This window comes from Chinchilla lanigera, unplaced genomic scaffold, assembly GCF_000276665.1.
Source record: "Chinchilla lanigera isolate Chin_1 unplaced genomic scaffold, ChiLan1.0 scaffold00015, whole genome shotgun sequence".
In the NCBI taxonomy this organism is placed as follows: domain Eukaryota; kingdom Metazoa; phylum Chordata; class Mammalia; order Rodentia; family Chinchillidae; genus Chinchilla; species Chinchilla lanigera.
In genome coordinates, this window is record NW_004955416.1 from 13,561,843 (window position 1) to 13,587,959 (window position 26,117).

Here is a 26,117-nt window from a genome sequence, read left to right on the forward strand (position 1 = left end):
ATATATAAACCATTTCAAATGTGGTATAATTTGTTTTCATAAAAGGCCATAAACAATTTTATTAAAAATATATGCAGAAATACAATACAAATATTCCCAGCCACCAGCAAAACAAGTGTCCATTATGGGTAATGATAAAGCTAATTGATCTTGCTTCAGCTATTTAGATTGACACACAAAAGAACTTGTTGTGAAAGCAGTTTTTAAGACAATAAATAATAAACTTTCCTTGGAAAACATTTTTCAAACAGTTAAAAATACTCTGATGATCTCCCCTTTAAACTGAGGTTGATAATGTGGCATACACAGTCTTTTATGCAAAAGTTATTTCTCCAACCTGTGATTGCTGTTTTGAATTTTTTATATGTATAGAACACATTCGCTTCTGAGTAGTTTTGGTTTCATGCTATTATAGGCACTAAATTGTAATTTTTCACACTTATAATTATTTCATATGTACAAACAGAATCTTGAGATACATGATCAGGTTTATTCACAATTTTGATGTATCTGTTTAAACAAGCTGTTTCTCAAAAACTTCAGTTTTCCTTCCAAAAACAAAAGAAAATTTAACCATATAATACAGTGTTACAGCTCACATATACAGTGCAGAGCAAGAATTTGTGTTTTCTTAAGTATTTGTGTTTGAGAAGGGAGTGAAATTGGAGAAAATAATCAATGCCAGTGTAACAAAAGTCAGTAATCTAGAGAGGAAAAACATGATACAACATTTTTATTCCACTTTTTCATCTGACTTTGTTTTTATGAAGAACTCCGGTTTGTAGATACAGCGATAGGCCAGGAGCTGAGGAAGAACTCCATATGCTACATTTAATGCTAAAAAAAGGATTTTCGCTTCTTCAGGGACTCTGTAGACATAAGCAGTTCTAGCATGGAGAGAAGCACCAATGTGAGAAAACTGGGCCTGTTTTATTGGGGAAGAAAAGAGGGAGGAGAGTATAAGCATGAAATTTACTTCCAGTGGGATGAAGGGCGAGTTCTGGATGGCTATTTCAGACCCTGTCTATGCCCTTACAAGCAGCCTCTCCAGCATAACACCTTCAGATAACCCTAGTCTTTAATATGACAGTCTTTCATTACATCTAAGGCCAGTCTTGATATCTGGTCAAATAAAGTATACTTTGTTTAGTGTAGTTTTATCATGTCAGTTCTGTTGTCTAACCCACCCAGTGCCCCATATCAAACATGAGTGGCTCAGTTCAACAGAAAAAGAAATTTTTTTCCTGATTTGGATTCTATAGGTCCTACAGAGAAACTCAGCTGTAGCTCACAAGTTATTTTCCAATAAAAATTACAGAGTTTTTAAAACTAAAGTATATTTAAAATAATAAATTATTTAAGGAGAAGCACTGAGGAACTCAGCTTCATTTATCAGTCTTTCAGTTACTCCTTGAAGCAAGTAACTGAGCAAAGCCCTTTCATTACATACTTTTATTTATTTATTCATGCATTTGTTTTTTATGCAACTTAAAAAATTCTAAGGATTGTTTTATAAGGTTAGCAGGGTAGAGGTTAGGAGTATGATTGCTCTTTACAAAATGGCAAATACATGGGCAGGCAGCCTTTTTAAGTCAAATTGTAATTTATTTAGAAGTATGACTTGTCAGCATAATACAAGTTTGCAAAATGGAAAGGAAAGGGCCTCCCTATACTTGTATACTTGTTCAAAACACACATCAAAATGTACCAGTTGGTCTTTTTTGATACTTTTCATAAGCACAGAGGACAACTTATTAGAAAGGCTAATGCCGGCCGCAGCAGGATTAAAAGCTGAGAGGAGTTCACAGGAAGCTTGTGTCATTACAAAATGCATCCCCTACGTGTGCATTTCATGCCTTGCTGAAATTCAAGATACACATAAATAAAGAATTGGGAATCTGAATGTAGTAAATTATTAGTTCAGCCGGGTCAAAGTGAAAAGATGAAAGCCTGCCAACTAGAGAAGACACAGAAGTAACAAGGATGAATAAGTAATTTACTTTATACTTAAGTTACTTTATATTTCCTTCCATGTGAAATCAATTGATTCTGCCAAGTGATTAACAGATAGTGTTACCACTTAACTTTGCCATGACAAGAAAAGGGCAAGCTTTTATAAGCATGTTTATGAAATTTGTATCAATAGCGGATATTTTAATGGGCTACAATTTTACAAATTACTGGTATATTCTGGATACCTCTGGTACGTTTTTGCTATTTTCTGGAGATTTTAGATTACTGTGGTGTGTTTCCAAGGACCAACAAGTGGACTGTCTGCATTGGGAGTCGTGGGCACTGAGGGCTCTGCCCTCATACACTCCTCCCCAGGGCAGATGCCAGACAACCCAGCCAGTGGGTTTGCATCTCTGGGATGCGACCACAAAAGACCTTCAAAATAAAGGGCATTTTGGGGGCTGCCCTAAGGAGCTGTTGTGGACATTCTAGGAACTCTGAATAGGAGCTTGGCTCCTGTCACTATTTTTCCCTAGGGCCTATTTTGAATGATTTTTTCTGAATCTATAATTAAACTTTTCTTCTGGACTACAGGCCAGTTTTGAACCCTGGTTTTCAGAAATGTGGGTTTGGTGGCTTTATAGACACTTGTACACATCACAAAATCAAAAGATTGTGAAAACTGTCCACCTTCCTTTGAGAGAATAAATAACGAGCAGTTGTGCCTACTACCTGCATAAGGAAACCTCAAAATGTCAGTGATTCCATAGGCCCTTGACCTGCACTGATCGTGCAGCTAATACCTCATTTTCACAAACAGCAAACCCATGGCAACATTAAAAATGGATCCATGTCCTTAGATTAGATTGTAAGCCCACTGGGCAGGTACTGTGTCTGCGATGTTTTGTGTGGCACCTATCACACTGTTACAGCTCAATAAACGTTCAACAACAATGGTCTCGTGACTGTCCAAATGCAAAAGAGGATCTATAAAGAATTTCTATATTTTTGTAACTATTTTATTAGGCCATTCTGTTCACAATTATTAAAGGAAGGGTGAAGAGTTTAACATTCCTAACCAGAAGTGTGTATATGAGAGAAGAACCCTGAGCCCCGTTGTCTGCACCCCTGCTGCAGCGCACAGTTCCAGTGGGTGTGTCTACAGCAGCCACACCTCCTACACAAATGCTCCTCCCAAGGCCTACGCAGTGAGATGTCCAGGGTTCTGAAGTTCCAGGAAAACTTGTCTTACTTGAGGATGGTTCCCTTCCTAAAAACAAAGCTAACAAGTGCAAAGTCCCCTGGCTAGTGATGTCACTGGCACACCGGGCCTCCTGACAGTGGCCTGAAGTGCTGGGCCTGGGTGAGGGTTAGGTGGTGGAGTGAACTCAGTGCTGCAGAAGTTCTGAACCCCAGTAATTTCTCCAAATTCAGTGATGCAAAATTGACTCCCTAATCATTCTTCTATTTCATTCAAAAAAAAATTCTAACCATACAGAAACAAGAGATGAACTCTTTTTTTGTTTGTTTAAGAATATATGAGTGGGACTGGGATAGAAAATAGGGTAATGAAGGTGAACAGAGATTACATTTTAATAGCTCTGTATCTCTGATTTCATAGAGAACCTGGAAAGGATGACTGAAAACCACAATTTTGGCTCTAAAAGGAAGAATTGAGTTTTCTGTGATCACATAAATCTTAAAAGCAAAAAGTAATGTGAACATTGGGGCAGTCACCAGGCTATTTGGCCAATACAGTATAATAGCTAATCCAGAACCATGCTATCTTTTCTTAGGGTTTTCTGAGCAGCATAGTGTAGTGAGCGGTTCAGAACACTGGCTCTGGAACAGATGGCCAGAATCAGATTTCAGCCCCAGCACAAACCAGCAAGATGGCCTTGCGTGAGGCATGTGACCCTCTGGCCTCCTCATCTGTAAAAAACAGACAGTAATGAAACCTACCTCATAGGTTGTTATGAGGGCTCAGTGAGTTGAATTTGTTACAGTGGGCTTATGACAATGCCAAGCACATGGGGCTAGTTGTGCACAGAAACAAAACAGCGGAAACGCCTGTTCATGCCCGGCACTCTGGTTGAAAACCTGGGCTCTTTGTTTTTAGATCTCCTTGTTGATCTTTTAACTGTTGGTGTTGCCATCAAAGGATGATAACCACATAAAAATGTTAAAGTCTGATTTTAATACTAAATAAAGGTACTTGGTGATGAATCACACCAGAACTAATTGAGTAAAATGGATTTGCATTACTATTTCAGTTATCCATGCTCTTAAACCTTTACTTTCAGGTATTCCTTAAAGGTTTCCATGAAGGAAAAACACATGAAATCTGCTTCCATTAGAGTCACCTCTGTACAGCCAGACTGTCCAAAGCCAACAAGCAACCCTCTGTGAGGAAGTTCGTGTACTTGCACAGCCAGGCAGAGGCTGAGGGCAGTGGGTGGGACGGCATGCCCCCGACTGAAGTGGAACTGATCCTGCTTTGATGGTCAGGTGTAGCTGGGAGCTCACTGTGCATGTGCCCCATGGCTCGCACCCACTTTCTGTGATGTTTAGGTCATTATATATAATGCACATTGCTTAAGTAAATTGGCTACACACTGATTAATCACTCTCAGTAACAAGGCATCTCTCCTTCAAACACTTGCTAGGAATCTTATAACAGTAATGGCAACCAAGAGTTACCTGACTACTATGTGCCAGGCACTAGTCTTCGCCCTTTACATACACCACCTCATGTAAATCCTCACAGCAACACTATGAGAACAGTGCTACTAACATTCTCACTTTAGAGAAGAGAAAACTGAAGATCTGAGAGTAACCAGGGTCATTGAACTAATCAGTGGCAGGCTGGGATTTGAATCAGTCTGCCTCCAGAGTGCCTGCTCTTGACCACAGTAACAATACTAAGCCTACTTTTCATTTTCCGTGACATTTTAACACAATACAGTTCATATCAGCAGGTTCCACAACCTCCTACAGATGCCAAAATTCATGGCTATTTAAGTCCTTTTTATTAAGTAGCATGGTATTTGCACATATCCTCTCACAAATATTAAATAATCTCTAGATTACTCACAATGCCTAATGCAATGCAAATGTTATAGAAATAGTGGTATTAAGGGACAATGACAAAAAAATCTACATGTTCAGTACAGTGGGCCATCACAGGCCTAACAACGTGTTTCATCTGCCATTGGTTGAGCCTGCACATAGGGAGGCCCAGACTACTTCAGTTGGTAGAAAATGCTGGTGAGTGGATTGAAAAAGTCTGCAACACTTCTCCAGCTAGGCTTATACCTTGAGTCCTACAGTAAGCACTCCGTATGAAGAGACAGTTGGTTATGAATATGTCCCAGTAAAACTCTGGTCGAAAAAGAGTCCTGGCTTTATTTTATTTCAGTTTTTCAGTGATCTTTTAATTTGAAGGTAGCAGATTTGTCAGGCTTCTAGACAGCCTTAAATCAGGGACTCTAAGTACCCAGTGTGTCTTCCTAATCTGTGACCTATCTTGATCTAGAACATTTCAAGGATCTTTTTCTTATCAAACTGCACAGAACCTTGGGAGTTCACTAGATCTTTCAGTAAAAGTAGGGTCTGATTATGTCAGTAGGGTCATGAGTGGATAGGATGTCTAAATTAGATGTAGTAGTTTTAGCAAGCATGGGGTGTGGGTTAAGGTTTCAGAGAGTGCCTTCCTCATCAATGTGTCAGATACCCTCTAACATGAGGGCATTTCCTAAGTAAATGCTAAATACAAAACATCACAGAACAACATTCTGACCATATAAAGTTACACTGCAGCATTTGGTGGGGGGGGGGGCAGTGCTGGACACTGAACCCAGGGGCTTAACCCAGAGCTACATCACCAGCTCTATTTATTTATTTATTTATTTATAAATTTTGAGACAGGGATTTCCTAAATTGCCCAGTCTGGGGATTAGGATTACAGATGTGCCACAAGGACCAGCTTGTACATGTTTTCTATTTCTTTAAGCTGAACACTATGAATAAGCAGATGTTAAAGTCCAGCCAAGAGCTATGGGGCTACCAGCAGATAATTCTTAAACTATGCCACTCTTTACCTGCTTGGTTGAGAGAAACATCTTTCTGACATTTACAGGACCTGGGTTCAGCCTCAGCCTCTGCCCGGGCACTCACCAGCATGAGAGGGGCTTCAGGCCACTTTGTCAAACCAGCCAGTGGTAGCTAAGCCCAAGGACTCCAGCAAGGCCTAAAGGCTGGCTGAAGCTGCCGCTGCACGCTGTCCATACTGCCTTGCCCAGAACCACCCGGATGGAATCCCAAGTGCCCATGTGCAAGCTGAGCTTCATTAACAGGTAGAGTTTGGGGTTGTGTTACTGCCATAGGCTCTAACAACCATTTACCCCCAGGCTATGAGCTTCCTAAGCCTCCTGGCCTCTGGCCCTAGCCACACATCTAAGCCTTTACCTGGGTTTTCCTGCTTAGTTCTCTTATCTCCAGAGACTTGACCAGGTCCCACATAGGGCCTCCTTTGCTGGCTTCCAGCAGAGGGCACTCACATCCTGCCTTGGGGAGGCGGCCCCACTGAGAAGCAGAGTAACAAGTACTGTTGGACTCTGAACAGTCTGTAAAGAAAGGCTGGCAGGAGTAAGGCAACTTACTACGTGCCCCTCTGTCCTAATGGATACAGGAGGGGCATCAGGCCAGGAAAACAAAACCCAAGGCTTACCTTGGCCCTGTCCCTCCTCTGCCAGACACTACCCACCTAAAACTTCCTCCCATCATTCCCTGGGAGGCTCAGCCTAAGAAGGTCTGGCTCAGATGTGAGCAGCACCGTGCTCACCCCAGAGCTTCTCCAGCTCCTTGGCACTGACTAAGTCTTCTCTAGGACTCTGCCACAGCTGTTTGCAGGGACGGGGAAGTAACAGTGGAGACTGTGGGCTCTCCATCCAGACAGGGTTTCTGCCGTTCAGTAACTCTGCCCCCTTGGTCAAATAACTCCAGCTGTCCTGAGTTTCAGTTTCCTCATCTTTCAGTGGTTATTTAAAAAAAAAAAAAACCTGCTGCAAAGATAATACTGTGCACTCACCATGCTGTTTCGTGAGGCTCCCAGCCTCCCTGCACCTGAGCTGTGCCCCAGCCCTGGCCCTTGAGACTGTCTGTCCCCCAGGAGCTTTGCAGGAGCAAGAAGTAAAACCAGGCTAAGGCGGCTGCTGAATACTTGTCATGCAACAGAGCGCACGGCCTGTCCTTACAAACAGCTAAGCGGAAGGCTGAGCAGGGTTTGCCCAGCAGGAAATAGCACCGAGAACAGAGGCTGGTGCCATGGCAGTGGAGCTGGTAGCGGGGGTAGGTTTGAGAACTGCCCTGGAGACACCTAGCCTGGAGCTGTTGGAGAGGCAGGCTGGATGGAGAGGGGAGGGGAAAGAGTTGTGCACATTCTGGGCTTGCACGGCTTCCAAAGATGATGGCAACACAAAAGTTGTTGGGGCAAGAGTCCCGTATTATTCTAAATCTGACCTGTTAACAAGACATCCAGCTGAAATGATGAAGTCTAGAATTAAATGCAGAAGTCTCGAGAGCAATTTCAGCTGAAATTGGAAGTCCTCCGCTAATAACTGGTATAGAAAGATAGAGAAATAAAGGCCCAAAATCAAAGTCTGAAGAATGGGGCATTTTGAGGTCTGCAAAGAGGGGAATAAATTGTAGTCATCCTCCAGAACAGGAATCATTTCTTCTGGAGGCTCTATCAACTTTACTAAAGTGAATATTCTAATTTTATAATTAACTACCCCAGGCCAGAAGACCCCATAAATACTGTGAACTTTATTTATGGATTAAAAATTGAACACATGACCTTGTGCTTGCCAGGCAGGCACAATTCTGTTAACTTTTCCACACTTAATTGAGTGTCTTTTTGCCCTCATGGTTACTACACCATGAGTATATATTTAACTGTATATGCCTAACATTTCTGAATCTCTTAGGCCTGCTTGAAAAAGCAAGACAAAGATGTTTTTAAAGGATGCGTTCACTTGGCTTTTTAAAATTTTTCAGTAAAAAAAAAAAAAATCCTTCCTTGTTCAGAAGATCAATTTATTTTGCTGCTTGTTATCTTATAAAAATGTAGTTTGTGTAATAATTGCATAGATAATTTTATTTCTAGTTCAATATAGTGAGCTTTCACTGAACACCTGCACTGAACACACTACACTGTCCTTCATGAGACAGGGGCTTGGCTGGGTACCAGGGGGAAGAATGGCTGACAGGCCCAGCTTGGCAGGAGTAGAACCTGTTCAAACCAGTTTCCCTAGCTGCTGTATTAATAGTATAGCAGAATCCTGAAACCTTAAATTTAGATAGACATCTTGAAAATAACAGCTTGCCATCCTTTTTCAGCAAACATGGTGTTCAGGGATTGGGAAAGAGCCCTACGCAACAGCAGTGCCACTTGCTGGGTATGTGTGTGTCTTTGGGCGAAGCATTTAATACAGCTTGACAGCTTCTCTTAACTAGATGGCACATCTTTCAGATAGCTATTATGAGATTTAAATAGAATATATATGCAGAAATATCTTCTAAAGAGCTGTAAAACAAAGGACAGTATGTCTCAACGATTGCTTACTCTAAAACACTGCAGCGATAGTTTTTATACACCCATCAATGAGCACTAGATCAGTAAACTCTCAAAATAGCACATTAGTACCTGAGCTAGACCTCCAGCATGTATCAGTGTTATATCAGGCATCCAGGAACATCCAGGAACCACTAGGCCATAAAGTGCAATCACAAAGTAAGGGACAGAATAGAACATATACGCCAGCATCTGCATTGAACAGAAAAACAGTATCAGCAAATGAACAGCGTGGCCTGAATAAAAAGTACAAAAAGTTAACATCTTCAAAGGTAAAATGTGCATTCCTACTCCCTGTATAGGATCACCTCTAACCATTACAGAGAGAATTAATTTTAGAAAAAATCTTAGGCTTCATACTACTTGACCTGAATTTTAGGATAAGCAGCAGGATCCTTTAGGTAGGGCTCTTGAAATTGTGTATACAGTCGGCAGAGTTCAGCCGGGCAGTCCAAAGCAATCTAAGAGCAAAAATGAATTCATTATAAAAACACAATCACTTCTGGTCCTTAGGTTTGCTGATAAGGCTAAATGTGCCAGGTTTAGTCACAAGCTGCTTTGCTATTTAACAAAAACTATGCACTAGAGAGGCTCATCCGGGAAAGCAAAGAAAGGAAATATTTTGCAGATTTATCTAAGGAGATTAAGCAGAGGTTAATAGTGGAGCCAGAAATGGAAACTAAAGCTCTATTCTTGGGTTTCAAGTATTCATAGTTTTAAGTATCTAGGTTTGGCTATCCAAAGCAGTTTGCTTTAGATTACCAGTTTCACTTCTCCTGGGATTAACTAGCCAACTAGTCCCTACAAGAAAGAAAACACATTTCTAGACCAAATTTATCTTACTATGCTTTGCAAGATTCAAAAATAGCATCCTCCTCTCTCCAGTGCCTCACAGAGTGTGGCCTGTGGGGGCAGTAAAGGATAACGATTTGAAAGCAGGGTCCTCTTGTCTGAAGCCACCTCCTGTGTCCACTTGGAAAGAGAGCAGAGCAGATTTAGTCTCAACAGGGTAGACAGGCCACAGAATAGACAAGTGTCTCTCTGGCACATTACAGGGTCCCCTCTGAGTCATCTTCCCATCCGGCACTATTCCTCCTACCCTTGGCCATAAGTGAAATGTTGTCCCACCTGGGTGACAGGCAGGACACAGGCCGGTGGCAGAGTTGGTAAAAACGGGACCCAGCCCCAAAACCCCACCAACTATGCACACGTTTTCCTCAAGTGCAAAGGAGGTTCTTAAGGCCGTGCAGGAATACAGCTGGGTCTCCCTGTTCACTGTTGTTTGAAATTTCAGAATTACAGCACGCTAACCACCAGTTGCAGGGATCTGAACAAAGCCTACAGCCCTGCCTTCCCTTTGTTCCTTCTCTTAACTCCTCTAGGAAGAGTGAGCCACAGAGACAGTTCAGACTGCTTCTCACCCTGAACCCCCAAGGGACCACACAGGCCTCTTATTGCCCAGGGACCCCAAAACAATGAATGAGCTTTATCACCTTACACTCGCCACTCTGTTCCCCAAGTGTGGTGTAACACTAGCAGCCTCAGAATAGCCACTGTGTCAATGAAACTGAATAGAATTAACCAAATAATTCAGAGCTGCTCAAATTTATTTCTGCTAAGAATAAGTTATGAAACTGGGGCATTGTGAAGGCTGACTGATCAATTACAGTAGTAAAAGTAATCATTTATTGGGCACTTATAATGTGTAAGGCCCTCCACCAACAATTTTATGTGCTCCGTCTTATTTAATCCTCAAAGCTGCGCAATAAGGTAGGTAGTAGTATTTTAGAGAGGATAAAAGCATGGGTCAAGAAATTAATCTTTCCAACGCCACACACTAATAAATGGCTAGGAATCCAACTCCAAAGCGTAGAGGCATCTTTCTTATCCTTTACACTATGAGAATGATAAAGAGAACATAGAAAAAAAAAAATGCAATGCCCAGGTTCCCTTAATGTGTATCAGCTGCATCAGTACAAAGACTCCAAAACTCAGCTTAATCTACTCTGCACTGCTCCTACCACTGAGAAACTCGCAGGGCCCTGCACACACGTATATTGGCTGGTTGGTGCCTCTTTCTGGATCTCATCGCCCCTACGCTCTGGGAACACACTGGTGTTCTGTGCCACAGCTGTACTGGGGTCTTATGGGGTCTTACGGTATCACCTGGGCCAATAATCTTTATGTTTAAATCAGAAACGTAAGTAGGAAATCCTAACAGCTTTTTTCCAGATATCCCAAAATAAGGGACGATATTTCTGAATAGAGCTTGATCCAAGGACTTGAGGGAAGTGATATGAAACAACCCAGAATAAGCTACCCCTTGGGGATAGAGGGTTGAGACAGGAGAGCGTCAGGAAGAGGTCCAACGCTCTAGTCTCTAATGGAAGGGATATTTTGTTAGCTTGCTGAGCAGTATGGAAAAAACAAAAACCGATTTCCATGTTTTGTCCATTTGGAAGCCTTAATAGTATGATAATGGTATTTTTGTTTGTTTTCTGTTTCCCAGGCTGGTTTTGAACTCCTAAACTCAAGGGATACCCCTGCCTCAGCATCCTAAATAGCTACAGCTACAGGCACACATCACCACAGCCGGTTAACGTTATTTTGATCTATTATGCTTACCAAGCCTCTAAACAGGCAAAATCCAGTTGCCAGTAGGAGACACATGACTAGCATTAAATCAAATGGTCTTCTCAGCAGGTCTTTTGCTTGAGCTTCTTGGATAACCTAAAATAGAGTTTGTATCTAAAGAGCAAGTTCAAAGTGCCAAAGAGAATCTGAAACGTACTGACACACTGAATGCTGTGATGATGGATGAGGAGAGGATATTGAAGATTCACAATTCATACCCTAAACCACGGGACTTTCAGGACAGTCATTTGCCCCTTGAAGACCTGGTTTCCTCTTTAGTGAAATGCTGAGATTGGACCAGGCGATCCTGAAGGGCACTTCTAGCTCTGAGTCCACATTTCTCTCTTAAAATAACACTTTCATGATTATCCTTTTTTTTTTTGGTACTGGGAATTGAACTCAAGACCTTGTGCTTGCAAAGCAGGCACTGTGCTACAGAGCTGTATCCCCAGCCGACATTTTCATGATTATAAAGGTAAGATGAACTCATCTGAAAAATAAGGATGCTTTAAAAGTACACCATAGTCCTGCCATATCACTATTAATAGGTGATATACTTTTCCAGTAGTGTATATTTTTACATATATACATACACATATATATGTATAATGTTTTCTACAAAATTAGAAATAAACATTTTGCATTCTTTAGTCACTCAACAATTACCTATACAATAAGCACTGTGCAACATTATTAAAAATTCTAAAACCTCATACTGTATGGAAGCACCACATTTTTGCTGTTCTCTCACTGTGAAGATTTAGGCCTTTTTCACAGTCAGTATTCAGTGTATAGGAAGAAGCTTTGTCCATAAATCTCTGATAGCATCTCTCCACTCGGGCCCTAGATATGGAATTATTACTTTGAAAGGTTAAATTTTGTTTGTTTGTTTTTTTCCAGTACCAGGAATCGAACTCCCAACCTTGCACTTGCCAGGCAGGCGCTGTGCCACTGAGCTAAATCCCCAGCCCCTGAAAGGTTAAATTTTGCAAGGCTGACAACACTGCTAAATTGCTTTGCAGGGCAGTTCTGAACTTGTGTTCCTGTCAGCTCTGTGTGGCAGTGTCACTGTCCTGTCACTATGTTTCACTATTAAAATACTAACAAATGGTTCTGTGTGTCATGACATGAACATTCTTGGGCACATGGACTTGGAGCATTTGGAAACAGAGGAGCTAGGGTGAAGGCAGCCCTACTGTTTGCTTTTTTTAATTTAACAACAACTTCATTCTTCAAAGGAATGAAAAAGCATACTAGTCACCAGTGTGCCAGCCTGATTTTACATAGCGGGTGTCTAAAGGTCTACAAATGAAGTCTGTGGACATTAAAGTGGATGAGGGCTGGCTCAGGGGTAGAATGGATATATAGCATGGAAGAGGCCCTAGGTTCAATCCCTAATACCAAAAAAAAGAATTTAAATGAATTCTATTATAAATATTTTGTAAAATGAAATGCCATGTTCTGATTATTTAGGAGTTTACATTTTCATGTCAATTTCGCTTAAAAGGTTTTGCCTAAGGATTTAATATCCACAAGCGGAAGAGAAACTTAGAAAGATGTCACCAGCTTAGAAATGAAGATTTTAACAGAGTACCTGCCAGGCCGGGGTTGTTTCACCTTGACCACCTTGGTAGGGGTTGGAGGGAGGTGTCACAGACGAGGTCCGCAGCCCGTCTCCAGGTGCCTGGCTCTCTTGCGAATCAGACCTTACAGCTATGTGGACTACACTGAACAGCAGTAGCTCTCCAGCTTCCTCTCAGAGGAGCAATAAATGTATACATACTACTTAAAGAGGTGCTCAGATGCTCAAAATCCAGCTCATCTGCAACCCTAGACAAACCATACAATCTGGACTTCTCACACTAAAACAAACATGATGCTAGGAGCCACTGTGATCATTGGCACGGGAGTTGCCAGAAGTACGGCTTGGCCCATGAAATCAGACATTCAGGCAGAAGCAGACCACCTTGACCACATTAACTAAGATGTCAATAAACACCACACAAGCTCCCAAGCACGCCGAGTGCCCTCGATGCTCCAGTCCTCGGAGGCACAGTTAGTTCACTGGCCCAGGCACATATGTGAGCCCTGTGAAGTTGGAAACAGGTTACATTTAAACTTAGGAAAAATCACCTTGGAAGGATAATTATAATTTTCTGATGGCTGATTATAGATTCTGAAACCTGCCCAGACAGGAAGACAAGTATAAGGTATGCTTAAGAAAAAAGCAGGACATATTCGTGCTCCATACTTCCCTGTTTAAAAGAGGAAAAGAGAGAAAAAGTCAGAGGTTTACCCAAAGCATATCTGAACATAAATAATATTTAGGATACCTCCCGATCTCAAATTATAAAATTTTGTGAAAGACCAGATAATATTTTAATGACATGAAGAAAAACAAAGGTCATTTAAAACAGCTAGATGTTTATCAACAGGCATGTCCTATATACAGTATTAAAAATATATGTAATACCCTAATTTCTTGCATACATAAATAATCTCTTACTTTAGGCTTCAAGAGTCTTAATTTCCAAGTACATTTACCAAATTCTCATAGCATGTCAGGAGTAATATGTAATAAAGCGTTGTAAGAAATATCTGCCACTAAATGTAGTCACAAATCCCATCATCAGCTGTCTAGATCCTTCCAAAGAGTTAGGAATCACTGATACTTGATGAATTATTTATGCACATTATTGATGATTGTTCAAAAGCACTTAGGAGGCGAGATTATGGAGGAGAATAGGAATGATTTATTTGCAAAGTGGGTTTTTATAAGCTTAGAATCTCTTGGTTAAACTATAACCAAAGCAAACTTCTTTATTTAAGAAAATACCCATTATTACAGAAAAGGAAAGTGAATTTTAGAATAAATTTTCTTACCTACAATATTTCCAGGCACAAAAACAACAATGCTCATAATAATAGATCCAACCCAGTACAGGCCAATGGTTCTGTAACTCTCTCTGGAATAAAAAAAATCTTGACTTAGTACACTTGTCTTAGAATACTATCAGCAAAAGATCCTCAATGTTATTTTTTATTCTAATTAGTAAATTACATGAATTGAAACATTTTTAAAAAGAGCAATAAATCGAGGAAGTTTGGTGATCAAACCTCATTTCCTCACATGATATTCCACAGAAACTTCTTTGTCTCTTTTTGAATAGGAACTCATACTTGCTACACTGACCTACAGCTAAACTATAACATGATCATCCTGGCCACAGACTCCTACATTTCTCAACTATGTATGAAACTCAAAGCATGAAAGGGTAGAGAAAGGTTTAAAGAAGGACACTGGGTCCAATACTCTGATTTATTGTAAGTATGACAATAGCATATAACCCAGTATGTGTGTGCATATGTGTGTGTGTGTGTGTGTGTGTGTGTGTGTGTGGTGCTGGGGATCAGACTCAGGGCCTTGTGCATGCAAGGCAAAAGCTCTACCACTGAGCCACATCCCCAGTCCAATGGTAGCATATAAAATGGACTTTGGAGGGGCTGGGGATTTAGCTTAGTGGCAAAGCGCCTGCCTGGCAAGCACAAGGTCGTGAGTTCGATTCCTGGTACTGGAAGGAAAAAAAAAAAAAAAAAAAAAAAAAATGGACTTTGGCCAACAATTTGGCCAAAGCATCAGAGGTGGAGATAATACCTGATACATACCCCATGTTCTGCAGCAGCTGCTAAACATTTACCCCAACTTCCATGCTGACAGAATGTTGCTTCCACTTATAACCCAGTAACTCAACTCCATGCTAAATAAGAGGTCTGAGTAATTCAAAAGGAGATTTTATAAGAGAAAACAGACATAGAGAACACTGTGCTTCCTGCTCCATCCCAGCCCCCAAGCCAGGGAGGCTGATGCCACACAGACGGTCACAATGACATGGATTGCCAGCAGGAAGACAGACAAGCACTAGCTAGAGCTGTCCTTGGTTCTATGATAAGCAGAAAGGGGGAAAGGCAAATGAAGCTGTGTGTAAGCCTCGCATGGGACACAAATGTGTGACTGTACCCTGGAACCAAGTGGAGGCCTGGGCATGTAGCTGAACTTGAGCTATTCCCCTCCCTCAGAGTGCACCTTCTAGGATAGAGTAAGACACTGTGAGCAGACCACCAAGAGCGCAAGAGTCACAAATCCAGCCAGAGAACATTGCTCACTCAGGGACAGGTGCCATGCAAAATTCCTGCCAGAGGGGTCTCCAGAGTGCCCATAAAACCCAGCTAACATTTCATGACGGAGAGTCCTAATATCCAGAAAACAGCAGCTGTCCCATAAGACTTCCCCTCTTCCTTTAATCCTGCGGACGTACGTATTTCCAGAGGAACCAGACACAGAGGTGAGAAGGAATAGGGCAGGGGGGGTGGGTGCAAGCACCCAAGAGTGAGGCTGCATCTGAACTGGGCATCAGTCAAGCTTTGAACTGAAATGAGGTAGTTGAAGTTTTGATTCAGAATGTGTGAGGCGTTATTTCCTGCAAATGAAACGCCTGTTCTTCAAAGAAACACAATAGGAAACACTGGCACTTCCATTCTCCCACCATACCTGCTTTCTTCTGTACACAGGTCTTCCTTACATACTCATTTATCGATAGCAAAGGCACACAGAGCAGGTGAACCGACTTACTCCCACGCTATGGCCGCCACCATCACCAGGTACATCAGATAATGAGCAGAGCCATCCCAGTAGCAGATCATGTGCCCGTAGGCAGTGTTCAGATAGGGCTCACCCTAAGGAAAGCATTAAAAAAGAAGTCTACTTTACATATAAACATTTAAGTGCAAAACACCAGATCTGTACTCCAAATAGAATAAAACAGCAGAACTAGTTGGTGTTAGTCTGCTCGGATGAACCCACTCCAACTCAACTATTAGGAAAGTGCAAAGAGAATTTTACCCAGAAGCTGCCAAAACCAGGGTCTGCCATGGGGACCAAATCAGAGAATGCCTATCCAGTTGGCCTGTGACAGATCAACACATAGGATCGTACAGTGACACAAAGACAGCAGTATGGGTGATTCTTGCTGGAGGGCCAACTCACGGGCACCATGCCACACTTGCGAATAGAGGTGCTTGGCCTTAGCCGGAGGGGTGGCCAGGGAAGACCCTGCTCACTGGCTGGCCTTAACCCCGCATGCTGACCCCGCATAGAGGGCTTGCTAGGCTGGCACAGGGAGGCGCTCATGCCCTTCAGAGATTCCCACGTGGCACTGGACTCAGAGATTCCCACAGACCCTTCACCAGGCTTCCCAACAGCCCTCTGGGGTAGACGTGACAAAACAAGGAAACAGAGGCCCCAGAAGGTTTCAAGATTTGCCTAAAGTCACATAGCAAAACCCCAAGGAAAGCGACACTTCTGAGAAATGTTTAACTTCATGAATTTATGAACACAGATTATTTGATGAACTACATTTTCCTTTTCCAAGCGGTCAGGTTTCCAGGGGGCTGTTAGAAAATCGCTGTCCGGAGTGCATGAGTCGTTGGTGTTACCCTGCCTCCGCTTGGCCTTCCTCTCCTCTTTCTCCCGGGCATGCTCACCTGGCTTGTCCTGCATGTCCCCCTCGCCATACACCCCTTCTTCAACAAGGAAGAGTGCAGATCAACCAGCCCAATGATCAGCCAGCCAAGTGAGGCATTCTCAGAAGCACCCTGCTCCCCTGGGGCAAGCACTGCTCTATAAGTCAAATTGCATTAAAATCACAGAAGAAGGGGAACCACCAGAACTGTACTTCTATGTCCATGCAGGGCCCACACTCTTTCTCCCTGACATGCTCTGCCTGGATGATGCCATCTGATTGCATGCTCTGGTCATCTGTGCCACACAGCTGGGCGCTCGGCCAGCACTGGGCTCTCCAGTGGCTGATGGTGCCTTTAACTGGAGGTTCTTGGGCCCTTCAAGTGCACTTGATCATTAACTCATCAGCTTCTCCCTCAACCAACCTGCCTCTCTATTTGGATGGCAGTGCCACTCAAGTTACCCTGGGGAAGCCACTGAGTTGCTATTTTAGTCCTTACTTTCTTATACAGTCTTGGCAAATCCTGTCAATTTTATCTCTATGATAAAAACCTCCCTCTTTAGCATGGCCTAGATCAAACCTCAGAGTCCCACACTGGACCACTGTTACATTCCCAGTGGTCTCCCTGCCCTTCTCCTTCCCATCGCGACACTCCTGCTGCCAGATAAATATTCACACGGCCTGACTCTGGCCATGCCACTCCTGCTCTAACACCTCCAAAGCTTGTCACTGCCGGAAAGACCAAGCCTCATTCTTCTAGATAGTTACTGGGTCCCCAGCCTGGCCTTGCCAAGCTTGCTACTATTACACCCCATTCCTCTTCCTGTTTTCCATCTGCCTCAGTGCCTGCTGCCCTCCTCCCTGGAGCCTCCCTCCTTGGGCACAATGCCCTCACTTTCCCTTCTGCCTCCTTGCCTACCCCCCTATGTCTACTTCAGACTCCCTGGTGCCCACTCCTGGTTCCAGTCTCCAGAGTTCTAGCTTCAGCCTCTTCACTCTCCATCATCTCCTCTGGCATCTCAGATTGCTGGTACCAGCCGTAGTCCTGTGGACCAAAAAACCTCCCTGCCAGGACTGTTCAAGACCTGCAAAGCCCTGCCAGCTGTGACATGTGCCAGGATGTCCCTCGAGCACCTGAAACTCCACGTGTCCCCAAATGAACTGAGCATCATCTCTGTAGACCTGTGCCCGGCAGACACAGCATTCTCCTCCCTGAGCCACTTACTCAAGCTGCCCCTTCTGTTCAGAATGCCTTCCACATCCATGGTCTGGCCAAAACCAGCTGCCACCATCTCCTGTGGCCACATTTACAGTGCCATTGCAGGGTCCCAAGGTCTACAAGGCCTTCCCCAGTCGTCACCAGAGTTCACTGTGCTGTGCCTACAGGGAGCCTCTGTCCCGGCACCTAAGACAGGGCTGGGTCCCCACATGGAAGGCAGGAAGCAGGTCCCGCAATGCCACAGTCTCCTTCAGCAAATGTCTGCAGAACTGAAGTCCTTCTCGCTTGCCTCTCTGATGGAGTAACACCACCTTTCTTCCAAACTCCAACACAGGAGTCAGGAAGTCATCTCGGGCCTGACCCCTGCACTCATCCCCAGCATGTCCCCAAGTCCTACAACCACCTGGGCTCTCTCAAGTTCACCCTTATATCGTCAGGTGCTGCCTCTGTCCAACCACTGTCACACCAGGCTGACCCTGCAGAAGCCTCTTCCTTGTGTCCTAGCTCAAAACACTGACCCTTCCCCACAAGCCCATCCCACCAGAGCTGTATCTCCTTCCCGGATTTAACATTTCCCCTCAGGTACAGGATGGCATCCAAACTCCCACTATCTGAGATGCAGATGAAAACTACATTTTCAGCTCTGTTCCTTATTTCCTGTGTGACCATGAGTAAGTCACTTCACTTTCTGTGGCTGGATTCCGCCCATCATAAAATAAGAAAACAAGACTAGTTCTCGCCAGTGCCACGATGTGGTTGGGAGTTCATCATCATAATCAAATAGTTTAATTACCTCTATGTTTGGTATCTCACAAATTTAAGAGTAATTTGGGATTTCAGAGATTGCAATATATTAGCAGATACACAAATACTAAATTCACTGAGAGTTCCGCATTTAAAAGGAAAGATGGGCCACAAGGTGAGACAGGAGTGAGGTGGGACTCATGAGAGCGGATTTGCTTCTCACCACTGCACCTCACCTTGGGGCTTCACCTCCACTAGTAACCAGTCTGAGCTTACACGGGGAAACAAACCTGCTCGTGGAGCAGAGGGCTGACGGCCACCCCCAGGCAGCACCGTACCTCTCTCAGGTAGTGGGTCATGAAGCCATCGATGACGCCATCTTGCTCTAGCCCTATGATGAGGTTCACCACGCTGGTAAATCCAAAGACCGCATACACTGGAGCAGAGAAGGCCGCAGTTTAGAACGCAGCCCACAGGAGGCACTGAAGAGCTGGCACTCGACAAAGAGAGAATGAGATGCTTCTGATACTGTGGACGCTGTCAGCACAGACTAGCAAGCCATACCTCCTGCACTTCCAGCCAGGTCTCTGCCTGTCCTCCTGGGTCTCCCTATCCCTGCCCAACAGCTCTCACTGAGGGAACACAAGTCACAGGGATGGAGGACGACACAGTCACTGCTGACTGTCCCAGCAGGCCACCCTCTGTACCCTCCACTCCTTCAAGCCCAGAGCCAAATCCACATCCCACCTGGGTAGCAGGAATAAAGCCAGTCACCAAGCAGCTAAAGAAGCACACAGTGACCACCAGCTTTAAAAGAAAGACTACATAAATCCAAAGGTGGTGGTGTACAACTGTAATCCCAGGACTCCGGGAGGCTGAGGCAGGGGGATCACCAAATTTGAACCAAGGCTAGGCAACTCAGTGAGATGCTCTCTCCACAAAGTAAAAATAAAAAGGAATGGGGATGTAGCTCAGCAGCAGAATGCACCTGAGTTCCATCCCCAGGACTGCAAAATAATAATAAGGATGTGGATGATTCACCTTGGTGATGACCACACAGGCCAACTCACAGTGTGTCCATCCTGCTGGCCCCACAGACAGGCAGGTACAGTGATGCCTTGGTTTCATGGATGCTTTTGTTTGTAAATTTTGCATTTGGCAAAATTTTGTTTTTGTTTGCAAACTCTACATTGGGTGACAAATACTACCCTGGCCATCTTTCCCAAACAAACATGGCCATCTTTTCCAAAATCGTGGAACAAATTAAGTTCGTGAACTGAGGTACCACTGTAATTAGTGTGCAAATGACAGTGGATTTAAGAAAAACCACCAGTGGTTCCAAGAACTGAATACATGTACAATGGTACAATCAACTATGAGGGAAGGAACACTGACATGTCTTAGAGAAATGTCTCGGAGTTGAGACTCTCCTAAACAGGCTTACAATTACTCGAAACAACTAGCTAAGGAATAGCACCTTTTAAACAGCGGGAGACCAAACTCAGCCCAGGGGAGTCCTCAAGAAAGTTGCATTTTCAAGTTGGAACAAACTGGTGTCTTAGATCAGGAGTGGGTGAGGAGAAAGGTCTGCTGGTGGATACAGGAAAAGCTGTGCAAAAGGAGAGCAGGGAGGGTGATGCACAGGGAAGGGAAGCTGGCCTGGAGCAGAGTGTGTGGCCACAGTCCAGCGTCCCCACATCTGCCTGAAGGATGGAAGACCACAGGTGCCCTGCCCCACAGCCCGTACCCTCCCTGCCTCCATGAAGGCCCACAGTCCAGTTCTCAACACGGTGTCCCTGTTGGACACTCACTCCTCAGAGGCTTCCCAGGTGGCCACCCCTCGCCTGTATCCTGGGTAAGGGGCGGGGTCAGCACATGTCTCAGCCATGAGATGCCAACAGTGGGCTCAGACACTGGCTCTGCTTCCTAGTGGGCAGGAGCTGGCTGGCGACCTGACTGTGAGGCTACAATGTGTTCGAAGCTAGAACAGAGCCAGGACAGAGGGTGGAGGGTGCCGGCAAGCAGCCACCTGGAGGAGCAGAAGGACCTCAGCGAGTCAAGTGTGGTCTGCTTGGGGCCAGACTGGAGAGGCAGGACAGACAGCAGCAGGAAGCCAGTCCAGGAAGGTAGGCTGGGGCCGCTGAGCAAGGGGAATGGGGCAAGAAAAAGGACAAGGGCTCTGGGTCAGACAGGCCTAGCTCTTCTACCGGACCAACCGTGCAACCCGGGGCAAGTTACAGAAGTTCTCTAAGTTCCAGAGTTTTTTATATGTAAACTGAGAGAAACTAAGGTCTCCAAGCCTTCTCTGCCACCGCAGGGCCTGCTCTGGCAGCGAAGGCTCCCTGCGCCTCTAATAAGGGGATGGCCCCAGGGCTCACGCTGGCCAGCAGAATGTAGGTGGAAATCTGTGATCCAAGCACTCTGGGGGGTCTTTCAGTCCAATCTGGGCAATTTAATGACTTAGTGAGACCCTGTCTCAAAATAAAAATAAACAAGGACTGGGGGTAGCTCTCAGTGCAAAGGCCCTGGGTTCCATCCCCAGTACTGGGGAAAAAGTGTGGGTGGAAGTGACAGTGGCCAGCTGCTAGCGAAAGCCATGAGAGACACATCTTTCTTCCCACTGACGCTTTGGTGCGCTGTATCCCCATGAGAGCCCAAGAGCAAGAAGCCAAGTGGACAGTTCCACAGCCACCCTCGGCCTGCAGCAGAGCGGCTCAGCCCTCCCCTACACCTGTGAGCAAGAAAAATAAACCTCTGAGCCTGTGCAGGCTGGGGGCGTGTCTGACATCAGCATTGCTGGAGCAGAAACTAAATTAATAAAATGCCCAGCAGAGCGCCAGCACAGGAAGCACTCAGAGCCCAGTAGCTACTCTGCCCAAAGCACACATGGTGGAGGCCTGGGCTCCGGGTCTGTGCCATTCTCGCCAGCTGTGTGACCTGACCATGGCTCTTAGCATCTCAGCCAGTGTCTCCGTCTGTTGTGACAATTAAATAAAATAAAATTGCTAAGGTGCTCAGTGCCTTGCCAGGCACACTGTAGGTGCTCAGTCATGGGGCTTTTATTTATTTAACACATATGTGTATTTACCAGGACCTGACCGAAGTACTTTACAAACACCACCTTATTTAATGTCTGTGCCTACCCCTCATGCTAAGCGTAATTATTTCCCTCTCTGTACAAATGTGCAGGCTGCTGTTCCGCCCCAGGTGGAGGGGACTGCGCGTTCCAGGCTGAGGGCAGGAGGCCCAGAAGGAGGCAGAGGTAAGGGCAGCTGCGGATCAAGGGGTGAAGGCAGAGGCCTGCCTGCCCTGGCAGTGCCCCTCCACCACGATCCCCAGGAAGTGGGGTCCATGACCTGGGAGAGACAGTGACGGTGAACCTTTTAGAGCTTTCAGTGATACGAACGGAGCACCAGGTGTCATACGTGCCACATAGGTTTGTCATCGCTGGCTTAGAGGCAAGGACTACATTGCCTCAGACATCCTCTCTCTTTCACGCAGACTATTCACCACCAAGAAGGAAAACAGAACGGAGGGCAAGTTCCTTGTTACGGAGTAGACACACACAGTTTCCCCCGAAGAGACCTACCGTAGAACAGTGGATCCCGAGGTGGCTTTCTTTTGACAAGAACTCGAGCCAACAGGGCTACCAGGAGCAGAATGAGGGCAGCAACTCCTACAATTGTCCAGGAACTGCAAGGACCAGAACAGGGAGGTGGTCACTTAGCAAAACAAACACAACGGTGCCTGGAATTTCCTGACATTGATGCATCTGTCCCCAGTACTGCACAGCTCAGGCATAATCTTGCTCTGCCATAGCTCAGGCACTGAGAATCAGTGAAGTTTACTGATAGCACTCTGGCTTCTCTGGCCACATCCCTGTGACTTTCAGAGACCAGAGCCCAGGTCCTCATCTCCTCTTCTGCCTACCTGTGTCCTGTGCACAGATGAAATGTCAGAGGTGCCTCGGCCCCACCCTACCCTGCTTCTAAGATGCCCTGCCCACTGCCTCTACCTTCCTACCTACCTGACTTGTTCCCCCTGGCAGCTGACAGGTCTAACCACGGAAGCTGCCACCTCCCTGCCCTCAGACTGCGCTCCGGGGCACCCGCAAGATTCACATGCCTTCTGGGAAGACACAGTGTGTTCTGCACCTCTGTGGCAGGCAGCACTGCAGGTCCTGGGATGGCACAAGGAGGCCCCGGTGTACATGGAGGGACTTATCTCCACGTGATCTGAGCTCTACCGGCCACGAGGTCACCTCCCATCCCACACAGGTGCTCTCCTGTCACACCTCCAGCACTGACAGGGCTTTGGGTTCAGAGGTGCCTCGGCCCCACTCCAGATGGAGGTGACCCAGCCCACTCCAGTGGCCTGCTGCACCAGAACTTCTTCCCACCCCCTTAGAGCTGCTCAAAGCACCATTGAGACCCCTCCACCCTCTGTAATAGCTCTGGTCCAGCTCCAAATACACTGCAGCCTCACAGTCAGGTCCCCAGCCAGCTCCCGTCCACTAAGAAGCCTGCTCCTGAGACTTCTGGGTGACCTTCACATTTGCCCCTGGGACTGAATGATAGCAGGATGAATGGATACATGGATGGATGGATAGGTGAAAGATCAAGGCAAATGGATGGATGGGCAATGGATAAATAGTGTCTAGATAGACGACGAATGTCTAGGCTGACAATGATGGATGCTGGATGGATGGATAATGGGTAAATGGATGGATGGGTTGACCAAGTGATGGATAATGGATCAAAAGAGGATGGCTGTGTCAGTATGCAAGTGAGAAACAAATCTAGGAGGTTTCTGGTAGTGCACAACAAAGGATGCTTCAGGCCCCTGCTCAAGGGATGAGCTGATGAAGGAAGAAACTGATTGAGCCAAGGCCATGACACTGGGCTGTGACTATCAATGTGGTGGGCTTGGGAGCCACCAGGGGATTAGTAAAGTACACTTCTGGATGTGTATGGGAGGGTCACGCGGTGTGATCTGGGAGTTTATATCTGGTCCCCTGCCCCTTCCTCTCTGGTGTTCTTCCCCTGGGCTCTGCTTTCCAGTCTTTAGGAAGTGAGCAGTCTTGCTCCACCATGCCCTTCTGCCATGATATTCCTGCCTTGGAACCAGCTGACCATTGACTGAACCCTCTGAACCAGTAAGCCAAAATAAGCTTCTCCTCCTTATCATGGCAGATGTTAGTTATTTTGTCCCAGCATCTAGAAAACTGACCAATGTATGGGCTGAAGCACCCAGTAGGAAGGAAGATGTCAGTGTGAGGTTAGACTATGGGCATACTGATGATGGGCAGCTGAGGCAGGAGGGGTGGGCAGATAGCCCCCTCCCTGCCCAAACCAGTGCTTGAGCTCATAGCCAGTATGACCACAGGACTGGTGTGCTTCTGCAGTCCAAGGGAGCCCTGTGAACTGATTCACAGCTTCCTCTTATGGTCTCCACCTGGAGGGGAGAAGTAAGAATGACAGGAAACTGGGGCAGCAAATCCTTTCTGCCTCCCAGCATTGTCCCCAGAGACCTTCCTGTGACTGCCAAGTGCAGCCCCTGCTCAAAACAGGCAGAAACAGGTCCAGTAGAGGGACGGTGAGAGCTACAACTAACCCAAGGAGGAAAAGCTGTTAATGTAGGGCAGTGATGGCGAACTTTTTAGAGCTTTCAATAACAAATAGCCCGCTACAGCAGGAGTGCCATAGGTTTGCCACCGCTGATCTAGGGGGTGGATGCCATTTTGTGAACAGATGCCTGACAAGGAGCATGTGTGGATGAGAGCAAGCAAAGTGAGTATGCGCGTGAGTGTGTGTGAGTGTGTGTGGCGGGGGGAGGGAGAGACCTGACCATTTTCTGACCCCTCACACTGTTTGCTTTTTCTGTTTCTTAGCTCAAGTTAACAAAGTTGAGCATCACCAAAAGCTCCTTTGTGCAGGGCGCCGCGCTGGGCCGACAGTACTAAGCAAAGCTAAACTGTTGCCTGCAAAGTGACATGCGGAGGCAAGACCTGTGGGAAAAGCCCAGGGGTCTCATGAAGGAGAGACAACTTTCCTTCAGGGAGGGGTCCACAGAAGGACCACCTGACCTTTACTCTGGGCCAGAACACCTGGTATGGCTCAACAGTCCACAACAAGGAAGGCGGAGGGCCAGCAGGAGCAGTGCCTCAGAGGCAGCAGGTGGGGTCCAGGGTGTGCAGACGGAGGCCACACTAGCGGGCCTAGGGTGTGTCCTGTGGGAAGGGATCCTGTGCCATCATGCAGTTGAGAGGGCCTGTGCCAGGGAGGGAACAGACCCTTCCCTGCCCTGGGACCCATTGAGCAGAGGACAGCAGGAGAAAGGAGTAGAAAAAGAAGACCAAGGTGCCCTTAGGCTTCTCAATGTTTTGTTTCATTTTGTTTTTTGGAATGAGGTCTTGCTATGTTGCCCAGGCTGGTTTTCTCCCAAGACCTGGGACTACAGGCCTGCACCACCACACCTGGCTAGACCATCGGGGCTTTAACCTGCAGGCGGGAGAGATGGACAGTAGCGCATTCTGTCGTCTGTACTCAGTGACCGCTGTCACCATGTCCCCAGGACCCTCAACTCCTCTTTGCTCCTTACAACCCTCCGCTCCTGCTGGCTCATGCTCCGCCCACCGGTTCCTGCCCTTCTCCGCTTGCCGTCCCCAGATCTCGCCATAGCTGAAGTTAACACCTCCTCCAAGAAGCCTTCCCTGACGACCAGCTCCCTTCCTAGCCACCCCATTTTATATGTCTGCTTCAGCACGCTTTCCTAGCCTGTTCTCAGCTCTGACCACAACCCAGGAACAACACAGAGCACAGCAGGAACTCGGGAAACCTTCACTGAACTGCTGGGACTGCTCTGGTAGAAGAGCAGGGACCCCTGCGCTGGACTGACAGCCACATCGCACTTGGCCGCCAGAGCTGCAGCTTCCAGGAGGTGCGCCCAGGGCCTGGGTCAGACCAAGGGCAGGCACTGCCCGTGCCCAGTTTGCCCTGGCCGCCGCCTCAGAGCAGACGCCATGGCCCGCCCTGGAGGGGCTCGCAGGGCGCGGATTGATGCAATTTCCTCAGCACCAACTGCTGAGAAAAGGCACCGGCCACTTCCTCCTCCCCGCAGACGGCAGCCCCCCTCACGGGAGCGGGGCTGCCCCCGCCCCACCTGCCCCTGCTCCCGGAGCTCTGTGGGTCCGAGTCCCTCCGGGGGACCGAGGCAGGGCGGCCACCGCACGGTTCCCCGGCATGGAAATGCCCCATCCACAGCGCCCTTCGCAAAGGCTCTCGCCTGGCCCTCACCAGGTGCAAGCCCCGACCACTGCGCGGGCCGGGAAGCTCCCGCAGCAAAGCCGGCCCGCACGCGGACCCCTCTGCCGTGCTCCGCGCCCGCTGCGCGCGCCCGAGCCCGGGCCGCCCCC

At 46.3% G+C, this 26,117-nt stretch overlaps 1 protein-coding gene across 1 annotated transcript; it reads right to left on the reverse strand.

The window, feature by feature from the left end:
• Positions 1-29: 29 nt before the first annotated feature.
• Tm6sf1 (transmembrane 6 superfamily member 1) lies at positions 30-22,396 on the reverse strand (the record flags this gene model as incomplete). Its single annotated transcript, XM_013512567.1, is given in 9 exon segments — positions 30-925; positions 8,660-8,779; positions 8,956-9,048; positions 11,213-11,317; positions 13,355-13,476; positions 14,105-14,187; positions 15,852-15,955; positions 19,042-19,139; positions 22,293-22,396. Coding segments are annotated over 9 exon segments (1,021 nt in total), but the record flags the coding sequence as incomplete, so codon positions are not given.
• Between the last annotated feature and the right edge of the window lie 3,721 nt (positions 22,397-26,117).